General features: G+C 36.1%; 1 protein-coding gene across 1 annotated transcript in view; it reads right to left on the bottom strand.

The window, feature by feature from the left end:
- The window catches only part of LOC145673003 (E3 ubiquitin-protein ligase RNF123-like), an 88,989-nt gene extending 74,250 nt beyond the window's left edge, over window positions 1-14,739 (bottom strand). The window contains exons 1-3 of the mRNA XM_081742302.1: window positions 14,588-14,739; window positions 5,715-5,896; window positions 4,380-4,482 (exon numbers count right to left, since the gene is read on the bottom strand). Coding sequence (XP_081598428.1) covers window positions 4,380-4,482; window positions 5,715-5,730 — 119 coding nt within the window. The 5' untranslated portion in view covers window positions 5,731-5,896; window positions 14,588-14,739. The remainder of the gene's footprint in view (window positions 1-4,379; window positions 4,483-5,714; window positions 5,897-14,587) is intronic.
- Between the last annotated feature and the right edge of the window lie 2,234 nt (window positions 14,740-16,973).

The raw sequence follows: 16,973 nt of genomic DNA, 5'->3' as shown, positions 1-16,973 counted from the left end.
GCTTTAGCATTGTCCATGTGGCCTTAAACTAATGCAACCTAAACATAATTTATGAATGTAGTATTCAAATAGAAGGTCAGCTTAGTAATTGTAACTACCATCATCATGAAGTCTGTTTCCAACAAGAAATATTTAATTTAAATAATATACTTATGACAGATTTTGCCGGACCATCCAAGCTTGCCGTTCCACGCAAATGCACGTGTTGCATATATATAGTGGCGTATTTAGGAGGGCTTCCGGGCTTAAGCCCCCCCGAAATCGTTCTTACTATAGTAAAGTATATGAAATATCTTGCAGAATTTTCACATTTTCAGGCAAAGCCCCTCCGAAAGTTAGCAAAGCCCCTCCCGAAACAAAATCGTAAATACGCCACTGCATATATGGTAGAGCCGGCTCTGCATATCATATATATCTAGTCGACAAATTATTTATATATGACATTTAGAAAAATACTATTAGGCAAATTAGTATTAGTTTTTACCTTTAGACAAGTTATTGGAATTTTATACTGTTCGTGACATTATTTTCGTTCTTATTAATGGCCTGCTTTCACGAAAAAACAAAATTTCATTTCTACTTTTATTTCTTAGTTGATATTGATGAAAACTGCTGAAACCCGAATTGTTAATAGGTATGGTATTCACATAAATTGTAAAATATTTGTAGCGTATCAGTATCTAGCGTTTACTTTATGTTGCATTTTACGGTGATTACACCTACGTAAAAATATTTCATTCTTAAATAGACGTAAGATGCATTACAAATGACTATTTGAAAAAAAACGAAATTTAGAAAAAAAACGAGAGGCAATGTTTTTTTCTAAAAAAAACGTAGATTTCTGAAAAAATACGAACCGTTTTTTTCTATTTACAACACTAGCGACAAACGTTATTACATATATACTAATATATTCAGAAGATGGTAAAGATACAGAGATCAGTTAGTAAAATGGTAGACTTGACGAATAGTGGGATTATATAACTAATTCAAAACCAAATTGCAAAACTGTAAATTGATCCGCAGAGTATTTAAATTCAAGTTCGTTTTATAAGTTTCACCTATCGAAAAACTTTGGTAGTGGGCAACATTGAAATAGCAGCAATCAAAACAGAAGTAAGTACACGTTCCAAGAGAGTTTGTAATAGTATATATTATTATTTCTTTACAATAGTGCTACAAATTAAATGTTGTTTGATAATTTTAGAAATAAAAAAAAAAGGAGAATTCGTTCATATTGTCATACAAAAGAAGAAAAACAGATGTAGAGAACAAGTAAGTCTAAGACTTAACCTCAAGCAATTTATTCCTCCGAAGAAGCTCTCAGAAGAAAAAGTGAAAATATTAGGAATAATAGCAACAGAATCATGCAACTTACTGGAGAAACCCTATAAAGCTAAAGTTTCAAATACAATAGTTGGAAACAATATCCACTAATTTCCTAAAACAACGCCCACCTAGATTATGTCGATTCTGACAATGAGTTTTAAAATTTTCGTTGTTAATTTCCCTTCTCAAAACCATCAAAACAACTTCCCCTCATCTTTATCTCTGTGATTAAAATCTGACGATGTTTAGTCAAAATATCGAAGAAATTACACCAACATACAAATCTATCAAATTGCAGTTTGGAACAAAGGCTTTTGCGAAACTGGTAAACAATAGTTTCGATTATTACGTAGAAAAACAAAGGAAAAAAACTCTTATTTTGCATCTCGAACTTTCACGATCTTGTTTAAACTCAGATGTCCATTTGGTACCAGCTGAAAATGACCGGAATCGAGTCCCGCTGGACAATTTTTATATTATTATATATTTCTGTTGCCTTGACAATCTTCTTCATCAATCTAATATAAATAAAATAAAGAGTGTGTCTGTATGCGGCCTGGAGACCAGATGAATGGACCGAAAGTTACCAAATTTTGGTCACGGGTACCTTGGTCCAGGCCCCAGACCAAGACGAAACGTTTTTTTCAAAATTAGAACCAGGGGTTCTCAGGAGGTCTGGTTTACCGGTACATGTAAAAGTAGTAGAAAATGACCGGTATTAGTGTTGAATTCAGAGTGTTTGCAGTCACTGGGATCAAAAGTGAAACTCCGATTGCATTAACTACTAAATTTATTCCATTCGGCTGCGGGCCGGTGGTCTCCGGAAGGGGGAGTGGGATACGAGACTTGTAAAAATAATCCAAAATGACCGATAGTGTCAAATCCATAGTTTTCGCAGTCGCTGAGATCAATGGTGCCACTTCAATTAGCGATGACTTTCAAATTCAGCTACCACTGTATGCGGGCCAGGGGTCACCTGCGGGGCGTGGGGTTACCGACACGTAAAAATAATTTAAAATGACCGATATTAGTCTCAAATCCATAGTTTTCGTGGTCGCTGAGATGAATCATGATACTCCTACAGGCGTTGACTTCCAAATACAGCCCCCATCGGCTGGGAGCCAGAGGAGTTTTTTCCCCTCAAAATTCGAACCAGGGGGTCTCAGGGGGCGTTTCCCGGGATATGTAAAAGTAGTAGAAAATGACCGATATTTTTCTTTCGTTATTCAGTTTGATTACATAGATATTTTATCTGATCCATGCGAAGAACGGGTATTTCAGCTAGTATTTAATAAATGACTACTTGGTGACGAAGATTTAAGGTTCCCCCCCGACGGCATACCATTATATGGCACTTTCGTTTTATTTTAACCTATCGGATAATGTTCTGTGGTCCGTAAGCGCCATTTTTAGATTATACATATATACAGGGCGCAAAATTTCAGTCAGACGCACTCGCCAATCCAAAAATTATAGTCGCCAGTATCTCTCACGTACAAATTATGAGAGCCCCCCCCCCCCCCTTAGTTTTGACAAAGAAAGAGATTACATCAGAGCATAAAATTTCACTTGTAGGCATTGTTGTCGATGAATGTCAGGACTAGGGCCAGATAGAAGTAGTTCCTCCCTACATCTTCAATTATTTATTGGCTGAAAAGAGAAAGCAGTTAGGAGGCCAATAATAACGGTATCTCATGCAACGCAAATATATATATATATATTTTAAAAATATTTTATGTATTTACTTATTTTGTTATTTATTTATTTATCTCTGACATCATGACGTGAATGGTTGACCTATTTTAGGCACTGGGCTGTCCCCCCAACTGTTTTAGGTTCAAACAGCAGGAGAAACGATCTCTCGCGTTGATGCGCCAGGAGGTAAACCATTTCGATTGAGGCTGGGAAAGGAGGGGCAAAGTACAACGTTGTGAAGACTTCACTTTCCATGTTCATTGTCAGGGTGTCTATTGAGTTTCAATTTCAAAATTCCAGTATATTTCCAGTATATTCAGTACAACTATCAGCAAAATTTCAATACCTAATACAATTATTTTGTGAAGTTCTTTAGAAATAATCATACTCTTGATGATTACAGGTTTGTAATATTGTTTTACCCTCAAATGACTATTTTATTTATAATAAAATTATTTAGAATTAATTTCTTTGAAATACAAATGATTAGGTACATGAAGTTGCTCATGAAATCGCTGAAATCTTTATACAAGCAATGTGCCACATTCATACCATGCATTAAAATTGGCCCTCAGTTTCCCATCATTGGGCATATTTTCACTGACTTTACTGACTAGTTTGCAGTCTGTATACTGTACTTGAAGCATTGCATATAATATAATGCAATCGTTGTTATTCTACGTGAGGTATTGAAAAAAGAAAAAAGAAAGAAAGAAAAAGAAAGAAAAAAGCGGAAACTGAAAACAGTATTAGTAGAAAGGGGGAAGTTTGTGACTATCCGAAACCGTAAGAGATGGCGTCAGCTCTTAACGTCGGATCATTACGGAAAATCAAAATTTATTATTTCAGTAACTGTACTGTATTACATAAGTATTGTTGTTTTATAAAATCACTTTTTCCATGATTTGAAGCTCAATTTCACTACTTTCCTTTGACCGACAACCTCAATTCATGACTTTCATGGCCCAGAGACACCCTGTTCGGAGGCCTGATACAGTGAGCCATGAGAATTATTTGTATTATATAAATGAGGCGTGTAGTATCAAAATCCGCCACACTAATTTCGCTTAGTTTCGAGTTATCTCGCAAAACGTGCGGTGAATCTCCATATACACGCGTACAAAGTCCCACATTTGAACTAGTTTTTTTTTAGCACGAAATATTAAGCTTTTGAACAAAATAATGTTTCCATGGAATTCCTTTAGATGAAACATATAACAAGCGATATATAACTCAATTTCGGTAAAAAATGGATTTGGCGGCTTTTGCTATATTATAACTTGCATAAATAATTGTGTATTATTCTATTCCAGTTAAAAAAATACATATCACAAGATCTATCCTAGTATACTTACTTGGGATCAGAGGCACTTGACGGAATCCCAGCCACATCCCTTACCGACAAAAACACTACGTCATTTCCAAACACCGCATTTACTATGTCATTGGCATTCATGACTGCAACAAAGTAAACGATGCATTATCTTACAACATTGCGGTACACAAAGAATATATTATTAAACACTCTAAACCAGATATTTCAACTATGATAACCTAAGCATTTTCTATATTTATTCTATACATATTTAGTAGAAATACAGAATCAACTCGCGTTTCCATCTTATGTTCCAGTGTATTAATCACTACGCTACCCAACTGTTCCTGGAACAATCACACATTTTCATTTTTGAGTCCTATCCAAATCACGTGGACTGTAAGGGAACTACTTCAATGAAAATATATGGCTTCCTAGGAATAAGGTTATCTAGCATACTTGTTAGCACAGCTATATGCTCAAGACTCAAAAAGAAGCCCTGGTCTAATTGCACCTTCTCCACTTTTGCTTGTTTTACACCTATAGAGGATAAGATATCACTTCTTTACACAAGAACGCTACCAGGTCACCGCTCGATAAAGGACAAATGGTTGAAAGACACTATACTAAATACATACATTAACTTAAGACACCTACATTTCCTGATAATCCAGTGATTTAATTTTCAGTTTCTGAATATTTCGGGAAACTTAACACCTTCCTTTATTCAACATAGAAAATACTTTGTTCTGTTGGATAATAATAATAATAATAATACATCATCATCATAAGTATTCTGCCCTTATTAGCAGGTCACTTGCCACAGCTGAGAAGTTTCCATGCTCCACAGTCTTCCGTTAACCTCTTCGTCTTTACGTATAATCTTTCCGTTTTTATATCCTCTATTAATTGTAGCCTCCTTCGCCCTCTCCCTCCCTTTCCTGCCACCATACCCTCTAGCACGTCCCTCATGACACAATTTATTCTCAGGTAATGTCCCAACAAGTTTCTCTTCCTTTTCTCAATAATATCTAAAATTGTTCTTTTCTCCCCCACCATTTTTAACACTCCCTCATTCGTTTTCGGTTCGACCCAACTAATTCTTTCCACTCTTCACCACACTCACATTTCAAAGGCTATCTGTCGTTTTTCATTACTTTTACTTAATGTTCATGTTTCCGCCCCATACAGTACAACACTCCTGTTGAATAAAGGATGCCGTTAACTTTTCCGAAATATTCAGAAACTGAAAATTAAACCCTTTCTGGATTATCAGGGACACGGATGTTAAGAAAGTTTAATTTAAATAAGTGTTCCTTATGTTTTTCAGTAATTATATAAACATACATACAGTCTATTTTTAAGTGATTCTTACCTTGGAATTTATACATTGAAATTTTTTCACGAGCGAGGTGTTGTTTCAGATAGTGGTATGCTCGTCCATGTTTTCTACACAAGAACGCCACTCATGTACAATGCCGAAGATTCGGTGCTGACTCTTAATCTTGTACGGTGATTCGGGCAATGTGAACGAAACTTCCTTTCATTCACAGAATACTGAAAATAAAAACAAAACAATATCAGTGAGAAAAATAATGACATAATGCTTTGACACAATTCATGTAAAAACAAAAATAAATATATAAAAAAAATTAGTATTGCTATGAAAAAGTCCAACTTTTTTTTTTCTATTTCGTACTGTATTTCTCTCATGTTCAACGTACTAGAAATATGGCTCGCGTTTATTTTAATTTTCTGAACTTTCACGTCTTTTTCAGTAACGAGGCTACATACTCGTGAGTCGTTCAATATATAAGTTTCCCTAAGCTGTAAAAAAATTTACATACATGTGTAGGTTCGGTCTACCTCACTTCTCCACATAATCCCCATTAAGATTCAGGTATTTGTCTCACCGTTGCACCGTTCCAAACCATTTGCAAAAAAATCAGGGCTCTGGCCATTTAGCACTCTCCTTACATTCCGCTTCACTTCTTCATCACCAATTGACTAGCACTTTCCTTACATTCCGCTTCACTTCTTCATCACCAATTGACTAGCACTTTCCTTGCATTCCGCTTCACTTCTTCATCACCAATTGACTAGCACTTTTCTTATATTCCGCTTCACTTCTTCATCACCAATTGACTAGCACTTTCCTTGCATTCCGCTTCACTTCTTCATCACCAATTGACTAGCACTTTCCTTACATTCCGCTTCACTTCTTCATCACCAATTGACTAGCACTTTCCTTACATTCCGCTTCACTTCTTCATCACCAATTGACTAGCACTTTCCTTGCATTCCGCTTCACTTCTTCATCACCAATTGACTAGCACTTTTCTTATATTCCGCTTCACTTCTTCATCACCAATTGACTAGCACTTTCCTTGCATTCCGATTCACTTCTTCATCACCAATTGACTAGCACTTTCCTTACATTCCGCTTCACTTCTTCATCACCAATTGACTAGCACTTTCCTTACATTCCGCTTCACTTCTTCATCACCAATTGACTAGCACTTTCCTTGCATTCCGCTTCACTTCTTCATCACCAATTGACTAGCACTTTTCTTATATTCCGCTTCACTTCTTCATCACCAATTGACTAGCACTTTCCTTGCATTCCGATTCACTTCTTCATCACCAATTGACTAGCACTTTCCTTACATTCCGCTTCACTTCTTCATCACCAATTGACTAGCACTTTCCTTACATTCCGCTTCACTTCTTCATCACCAATTGACTAGCACTTTCCTTGCATTCCGCTTCACTTCTTCATCACCAATTGACTAGCACTTTTCTTATATTCCGCTTCACTTCTTCATCACCAATTGACTAGCACTTTCCTTGCATTCCGATTCACTTCTTCATCACCAATTGACTAGCACTTTCCTTACATTCAGCTTCACTTCTTCATCACCAACTGATAGGAGACGAGATCGCTTATGCCGAACCTGAACTCTTCTTCAGGGTAACACAATTCGACATAAGCGATCTGGTCTTTTCTTCTTGACGATAACGCCCACTCTCACTCAGCATGCAGAGTCACAAAATTGAAGAATTAAGGTCAGAACGGGTCCTCCATACAGCTTCAATTTATCGCCGAGTTACTTCCTCCTATTCCGATAATAAATTATGCATTGCGAGGTGAATGTTTCAAAACAGATGAAATGTGAGGAGAGAGCTAAATAGCCAGATTCCTGATTTTTAGCCAAGGGGTTGGACAAATTAATGCAACGGTGAGACAAATGCTTGAATCTCAATGGGGTTTACGTGGGGAGGTGAAGAAGGACCCACCTACATATATACACGTATAGTTTTAAAAAAAAGTATCTTTAAAAAGTAAATATTTTACAGCTTAGGAAAACACATATTGAGCAAAACGCACAGAGAACACGTGGTACTCACCTAACTGGGAAGCTAAGAACGAAAACTCAATATAATTCAATTATTCAACTGAAGGTTCTGTCCAGTGGCGTACACAGAATTTCATCAAGGGGTAGGGAGAAAAGCTCAAGCAATCAATTTCATATTCTTTCAGGACAAGCGTTAATTTTTAAATATATACTAATTGTAAAATTTCCTAATTCTTCTTTCATATCTGGTGGATTAAGTGACGTAAAGGTTTATTATTATATGTCACAGAGGCCCTTTAATTGTAAAACATATTGTAAGAAATCAAATTGGCAACTGAAAATGAGAATTTAAAAAGAAAATAATTCCATTTTCAGTATTTCAGTTCGTCCAGAGACAAACTTTTTTATTTTTTTTTTAAAAAACATACATTTAATAAAGCCGGGTTTTTTTTTCTCTGGCTCCTAAACTTGAGGTGCTATCCCAAAATTTGCTTGGTGTGTTTTGAAGGTAACTAAAAGAATCTTCCAGTCATGACGGCTGGCTCAGGGGGTTTGAATTCTGACTGTAATAGGGGATATTCCTATTCTATATTATAAATAATTAACCTCCTCTTTGTTAAATCCATGCACATCGTGTTTGTCCACCACGGGATCAAACCAGAAACATGCGCCGGAAACGAACTGCGGCCCCACAAGGGAATTCCATAGTTCCATGTGTACAATAGAACATGAACGATTAACTAGTATTTTAAGAAGGAATGTGGCTTTAAACCTTTTAGAATTTTTGGTAAGTTTTGTTACTATGGCGTAGTGTCGTCTTTGACCGTTTATTTAGGTGCTATAACAAGTGAAACGTAGTGTCAAACCAATAGGCTGCTGACCCCTTTAAAAGCGAACCCAGAATCCATTTTTTCTTTACGTCTGTCCAATTATTTACCTGAGCCAATACTTCAAATTGATCGATATAGCGAACAATATCATCGCCCATACGTCCAAAAAATGGTTCTGGCCGAAGGATATGACTCAAAATGCCAATATTATCCTGATTTCCCCCAACAGCCATGTCTACAGTAAACTCAAACCTGTCAGAATCTAATGAAGAAACAGTGTCAATACTCGAAAGCGAATGCGTAAACTGTAATTGCTTTTTAATTTTATCAAAACATTGTCGCGTAAAATGTATGCGACCCGGAGATGATGTAATAATCGGCTCAAAAAATTCAGTAGCATCTAAATCATCACAAAAATCAGATAAAAACACATTGTCCTCAGCAAAGTAACGCAACATATAAAAATAATCTCCAAATAAATGTAGTCAGAACAAAAAAGTGAAAACGCCAATTTTTTTTTTTTTTTTTTTTTTTTTTTTTTAACCCAGCTGCACAGGTACTACAGAGATCAAACCTAAAGCATCTCCATCATGAAACATGACTAAATAGTAGTTATGTTTAGCTTGATATCATCTATCGCTTTGGTCATAATGAGACCGATAGATGACTAGATTTTGGGGTATCTTCTCCACCACCAGCAACTAGCGCTGGAATATAAAAATAAATCTCATCTGAAAGATAATTCTACAACTAAAGCATGTGGGAAATGTAGCTCATGGTATTTAGAAATCATAACTCATACTCAAATTTGCTTTTAAAAGTGCAGCAGATAGGGTAAGGGCAATTAAGTATAAGAGTAATTAGTCTGGCGTAGTCACTTATTGTTTCGACGAAATAAACAGTACCTTCTTCAAAGTTAGTAACTCCATTCTTCTCCTCCCTCTCTCGCTGGCTCGTTGCTGTTCTTCCAACTCCAAACGAAGTGTCCCGAGAAACACTCACCATCCAGTTTTGTTTCCCGGACTCAGGCCTCAAACCACACCTCCTGATTTCCTCAATACCAAATATGGTCACTCCATAACTCACCTTTTCCTAACACCGTGTTCGTGATGTCACATGTGTCAAAACGTTTTGAGAGTCGAAGACCTCACACGCTGGGGACTTCACCTCCTGATCCTGAATTGTATTTTCTGAGGAATTTCAAGTGCAAAGCTAAACCTCAGCGAAAAGTAGAAAATACAAAATACACACTTAATAATCGTTGACGTAGTTACCAGACAATAACTTTTAGTTGAGGCAATCGAATGAGTCAGCTAGAGAAAAGCTAACTGGGCGCTCGAAATATTTACAAATAAGTTGAATGTGAGCAATGTCCTCAAACGCAGACTAGTGACTCTGCCAAGAAATGGAAACGTAGCCAGACACAAGTAGAAAGTTGATAAGTTGCACAAAAGTAGGAAAACAAACAAGGGTAGTGACTTTATATGAGGTTAAAGGAATCTGCTATTGCACTTATCTTTTAATAAAACACAAAGGTATACAAATATGCTTCTAGGAAGCTTGAGACTACATAATTGAACTTTCCGAGGAAAGAAAAAAAAATAAAAATAATCCAGCGAAGTAGATGACGTGAATCCAAAAGTCTGTCGTTGGAATCGAACCAGGGACCTCCGACGTATCGTATCGTAACACAAGTATTTAAGTCGTTTTCTCCCAACCAAGTCAAGGGTGGACCAAAGAACACCCCAGGTGCGTTTTGGAACAGGATGGTCAACTTGGCGGCGCCAAGTGAGGGCGGAGGGGCATGCCTTTTTATTTTTTCTTAAGGGAAATTTCAAAAAAAAATTCACGATATCAAGATTGGAACTTTGCATACGGATTGTGCGTATCTCTGGGTATTCCCCAAATTTTTCTAATGCCGGGCCCGAGGGAAACAAGTGTTTCAAGCGGGTGATCTTTTCAGAAAAATTTCCGGTTTTTCTCAATTTTTCCGGTTCAGGTATATGATACGGACATGTGAGTGAGCTTGTCATGCTGAAGAAAATAACGTTTGAACCATGCCTCTAGGCAGACGGTAATGACGCAGTAGATTTTTATAATATGTGTATAAATAGAGAGAGCCCAAATTCAGACTTTTAACAATTTTTTCCGCCCTTTGTTTTCAAGATACAAGCTTGAAATCTTGCGCACGTATTGTGTACATAACAGTATACTTTTAGAAAAAAAAAAAAACAGATCTCTACGTCAACTTAGGCCGGACCAGAGAGCAAAGTGTTTTGGTGGGATTAAAAAAAATAATCCCGGTTTTCCCTTAATTTCCGGTTCAGGTTTATGATATGGACATGTAAGTAGTACCGCTGAAAAGGGCTCGTTAGGTCAAATAGGAATGACGCAGTTTTATTTTATATCTATCTATCAATCTCTCTCTCTCTCTCTCTCTATATATATATATATATATATGAAAAAAATGGGTCGCCTTCAGCCTGTCGAAAATTTCTCCCGACCTCAGTTTTCAAGATACAAGAACGAACTTTTGTACACGTAGTATGTACATAACAACGTATTTTGAGAAAAAAATCAGATCCCTACATGAACCCAGGCCGAGACCAGAGGGGCACAAATTTTTTTTTTTTTCGAAAAATCTTTTTTTTTTTTTTTTTTTTTAACCCATTTTTCTGTTTCTTGTGTATAATACGGATAAGCGAGCGGTACCGTTGAAAAGTATAACCTATCCTTTAAAAAAAACGGTTTGGATTCCACTTTAAGCTTATGTGACCCCTTTCTGCATAACCCGGTTGTTGCATAGTAATACCAAGACGAAACAAATTATTCCTGTCCATATGTGATATAAATACATAGAGCAAATTAAACCGGAAAAAACCTTTTTTCAATAAAAACCATGGTTTTTGCCAACCCTGATTTACAATGCCCTCTGCAACTGGTATTCTTATGTAGACACAAGAAATTACGTCATTGCTGCTATATCGCCGGATCACGCGCGCGCACACACACACAAAACATATATATATATATATTTATTACTTAGTTACTCAGCCGAAATATTAGGTTGTGATTCTGGCTTACTTGGTAATGATTATTGTCTGAAGTACAGTGTGGACATATGGCATAAAACACGAACTAACTCGTGTTAGGTGACCACCAAAAAGCACGAATGTTATAACTGAGTCAAAGTAGGAGCACAGCACGGGGCCCCGAGCCGTATCGAGAGGGTGCGTCCATAGGAATCATTCGCGTCAGTGGCGGTGGATATACGCATAAACGAAGATAGTGGGAAAATACTTTATATAGTATGTTATACAATGCATGACTTATAAGTTGCACAGATTTGGGGGAGATACTAAATGCCATCCAAAAAAGTACCAAAATTTATTAACTTAAGTTAGAGTTGATTAGCTTAAGTTACATGTTCCTCTTCTTTTCTATACTTTCAATTTCACACGATTTCAATAATTGACACTCCTTATTTTTGTATAACTTGATGAAACTCAAACAAGATATGTTTTAATCTTGTCATCTACCCACCATTTCTTCACTGCCTTTTCCATAAATCATAATAAGTGTACCTCTCCGCCAAATAGTCCTTTCCGCCTCCATATATAGTACCGCTTACAACATCAAAACAACTAACAACAACAAGTATCAACTTAACTTTAACCATTTCCCTCACCTTACTTTCACTCACTCTTCCTCACAAACCAAATAAATTATACATTTTCATTTTATAATTCTTTAAAAGTTGATCCGGCGACACAGCAATTAACTTCAAATTACACTAAATTAATTTTATTAAAATAAATTCAAACTTCCGTACGCTAACCTAATCCTACTGTATTTTACTTTACCTTTTTAAAGCGGTCCTGTCTATCGACGCGCAGCTCGAGCGCGTATTGAAAAGGGTGCTGGTTTACTTTTGGTGAACCACATTTTGCAATATTTACAGGAAAAATTCAACACTTTGTATGAAAACACACATTTCTGCACGCGACAGAATTTTATACTAAGTAATACAGCTATATCTTACCTTTACAAGTGTAGGGTTACTAGTGTAAAATCATCACAAGTGCTTCACGATGGAAAATAACTGACTGCATATGAAAGATTACTCTAGTAGATCACTTTTCAGTACTGTGTGCAGTGCATTTCCGCACAATACACAGAAGCTGTATTTTATGTTTACAGGTGGAGCACTAGTAATATGAATCAATGACAAGGGCTATGGAAACTCGTGTCTATGGCAAAAGACACTTCTTTTCACTACCACTACACTTTCCTCTTCCATTACCTGTGTACCCACCTTCGCTGACACGCCTGCTCCCTTCGGACGCACCCTCGCGCGGGCCCAATAGCTTCGCTCTGTTCTTTCTTAGTTAAACAGCATTCGCGCTTTTTAGTGGCCACCTAGCACAGGTTAGTTGGTGTTTTCCACGGTACTTTTTACGTCATACATCTGGAAGACGTAGTTATACGAAAATCGGAAAAGAATTGTAACGATTACTTCTGGCAGCAACCTTGAATTTTATCTATGCCAAGTGAGATATGATTTCATGTCGCCCAGCGTATATTTTTCAGGAGACAATAAGAAGAAAGTTAGTGAAAGAATTATGACTTTTCAACAATCATATCGAGTGGTGCGCCAAAAGGGTGCTGGTGTAGTTTTGACGCACCACATTTTGGTACATTTACAGGTGACATTTATGCAAGCAACAAAATTTTATACAAAGTAATACAGCTGTATTTGAGGTTTACAAGAGTAGGGTTACTAGTGAAAAATCATTAAAAGTGCTTAAAGGTGGATAAAATAAGCGAGTGCATATAAAAGATAACCATGTTACTTTTCGCCGGTGGTGTGTTTCTGCACAGTATATAGAAGCTGTATTTTATGTTTACAAGTGAAATGTTACTAGTGTAAAGTCATGACGAGTGCTATTGAAACTCGCATATTTGCCAGAATGCACTTGTTTTTCACTGTCATCGCTTACGCATATACCCACCATCGATGACGCGTGTGCTCTCTTCGGGTGCACCCCCTGTGCCCACCAGTTTCGCCCTATCCTGACTCGTTTAGATACCATTTGTGCTTTTTAGTGGACACTTATCACAGGTTGGTTTGTGCTTCTGCACTAGTTCTTATGCCGTTCATCCGGAAACCATATTTGTACACAAATCAAAAAAAGAATTGTAATTTTTCAACAATTATGTCTTACGGTCCTCTTGAATTTTATCTATGCCAAGTGACATTTTCTCATGACGCCCAACGGAAATCATTTTGGAGACAATAGGAATCAAAGTAGTGAAAGAATTACAATTTTTCAACAATTATTTCTAGTGGTGCGCCAAAACTACACCTGCACGGCCAAAAGGAAACCTGCACGTTGTAACCCGAAACTTTACATGCACATTAATTTTATTCTGAAGAAAAATAAACGACACTTACGAAAGAACAGTATGAGGAAAACACAGTAATTTAAAAAGAAACTTCCACCATGCCATAAATATAATTTCTATAACTAGTGTCCTAATTGCATTATATAGGCCTATGTCGTTAATGGACAAAAAACGTACAAAAGAGAAAGTTATTCTACGAAAGCAATATTTTGCTTCTGTTACATATTTTTTAAAAAAGCTATTACACCATTTACCGTGTTACTACTGTTACTATTAATAATTATTTATTATTTTTCAAATACCTATAATATTTATTTGCATAAAATGGTAATAAATTTATTTTCTCTAACTGGATTGCGAATTCTTAGATGGAGTGTAGATAGGCTACTGCACTATTAGCAGCACGCTTCACATCTTCTAAATTCTCAACAGAAGTGTGCTGTTACTTATTTACATAACTAAATCCAAAATTAATGTACTGCAGTTATGAGTCATACGCTTTATATAAATTAGGCCATTCATTTGAAGATAAAAGCAAACCCATTTCTCAATTAAGTAAATACAGGTATTATTAAATTTTATCACGGATTTGCTTCAAAGCATAGATGAACCCTAATTAAAATTCATGAAGATGATAGATTTGATTTCAAACTTACTTTCTGTTACTTTTGGTGGTAGAATTCATGTGTAGAAATTTAAAGATAAACTCTTATTACTGATAACATCTAACAATACAGTTCACCATTGATCGCACTGCGCATTGGCGTTCGTGATTTGTTCTAACAGCTGATATAAGAAGGACGAAAATGCGAAAATTCGTTATACTTTTTTTAATACTGACGTCTAAAATTTCATTTCAATCAATGTCATTGATATAATATAATTCGGTACGCTTTCCGCTATCATGAAATTAGAATTAGAGAAAGGACATTTTTTTTTAGAAGTGTTGATGCTAAAGTCAATATGAACAAAAATGCAATATAGGCCCTATATCAAAAAATAGCATAGACTCAATAACTAACCTTTTGTTTTTTCATTTTTTCTTTTTGTGTCAGTTTGGAGTGATGGACCCAACTTTACCGTGGCGTGATTAAATAGATTATTCAGAAGGGTCAGATCAGAGCCATTATAATTTTTTTGAAAGGATAAATAGTATTTCTATATATATTTTTTTTTCATCAAGTCACGACTGTAGTGCACACCACATACATTGAAGGGGTTCGTAGACGATTGCATGACATAATATCAAAAGTTAAAGTTTTGACAACACAATATTGCCGTCAAAATATCGTCAAGCATTAATATAGAATTATTCTCAATTTTAGTTTTTTTTTTCAGAAATCGCAAATTACAAAGAGCTGCTTAACACAAGCAATATCTCCTGTCCAATCAGTGCCGTGCTGTGGGTAGGGCGAGTTGGGCGTCGGCCCCGGGCGCCGAAGTAAGGGGCGCAAATTATGAGCCATAGTAAAATATGAGATGTTTACTTACAAATAGCATGCACTGCAATAAAACATTACACCTGTGTTGAACGAAAAAATGTCTTCGCACACTATTTATTATAATTCGTATAGTAACTAATTAATTTCAATTGATTATGGCGACATAGAAGACATGCATAGCATCCATTAAATAATTTGGTATTATTATTATTATTATTATTATTATTATTATTATTATTATTATTATTATTATTATCAAATAATCTTGATATCGAGTCGTCCTGCTTAACGTACAGTAAAAGAAGAGAACAAAGGTTTTTATTATTTCTATCATTCTCTCGGTTGTTTGTATCCCAATTGTTCGAGAAAATAAGATACTGTATACTATCAACACCTACTATTTGCTACTGATACTGGTTCTCCCTCTCGACTACTTTCTGATCTACTCTCTAGTTCGTCTAGTTTCCTAACGCACTTGGCCATTGGCAACTCTGTAGAAACCTTCTGCTACGATGTTAACAAGCGATACTAACAAATTCCAAGGAAAACTGAGTCAGCGCTTGGTGGACCTATACTACTAACTAAAGTCTGGGGAAATGTAGTAAATCAGTGATTCTTTACAAATAAATCGCTCATAAGAATTTTGTTTTCAAAGATTTTAACTGTAGTTTAATCCAGAGAAATTCAGAAGTTAATCACAGAGCCAGTGCTACAATCTCCTGATTACTAACAATAGGTATTTCCTGATACCGATACCGATATCGAGATGATACAACTTGGTCGCGGCTGCAATGCTATTTTATGTACAAGTGATAGTTACTACCGTGACCAGGTTGTATCATCCTCTTATCTGATGTTTAATAATCAGAGATATATATATATATATATATATATATATATATATATATATATATATATATATATATATATAAGAAGTTTGATGGACGGTCCACAGATATTCTATTCAGTAAGTTCAGTCAGTGAATACTCATTTTTATCACATATTTATATTTGTTTTCCCTCAAAATATGCATTTCTGAGAAAATTACACTGTAGCAATTATGCACAACAGTAAATCAGTGGTGACATAAATTTTCAACAGGATATAATAATTAATGCCCCTCCTTCAAATCTAATCTCAAAATTAACAATATTAATTTACGATAGCAGCGTTAAGTTACTTCAACTACATTTTAATTTATTTTAAGGCTTAGAAACATCCGAGGCTCAGATGATAGAAATGAGGGAAATGATTCAATAGGGCAATAAAAATTTTCCTAGTGACACCGAGGAAGAATCATGGTAAACTCCTTAGTCGAAATGTTTACCCACGAAGGATCGATCACACCATCTTCCGAATCTTAAGTTGATGTTCTACCGCTGAGCTTTGGCCATTCGGTGTGGGTGTTTCTGTATTTGAATTCACGTCAAATTCTAGAAGCTACTGAAGGGAAAGAAACGGAAGAAAGAAAAAGGCCACATATACTTCTTTTACTGCAAGGCGTCCCCATTGAAATGTCTGCGCTAATCTTCGTCTTTCCTACCACTACATGCAGCGGCAACTCAATGTCTTTCAACGTTGGGCTACCATCTGGCGCCT

Source organism: Thermobia domestica, chromosome 16 (assembly GCF_964235325.1).
Source record: "Thermobia domestica chromosome 16, izTheDome1.hap1.1, whole genome shotgun sequence".
NCBI classification, from domain to species: Eukaryota; Metazoa; Arthropoda; class Insecta; order Zygentoma; family Lepismatidae; genus Thermobia; species Thermobia domestica.
The sequence above is the reverse complement of the archived record's forward strand: the minus strand, read 5'-3'. Positions and strand labels throughout refer to the sequence as shown.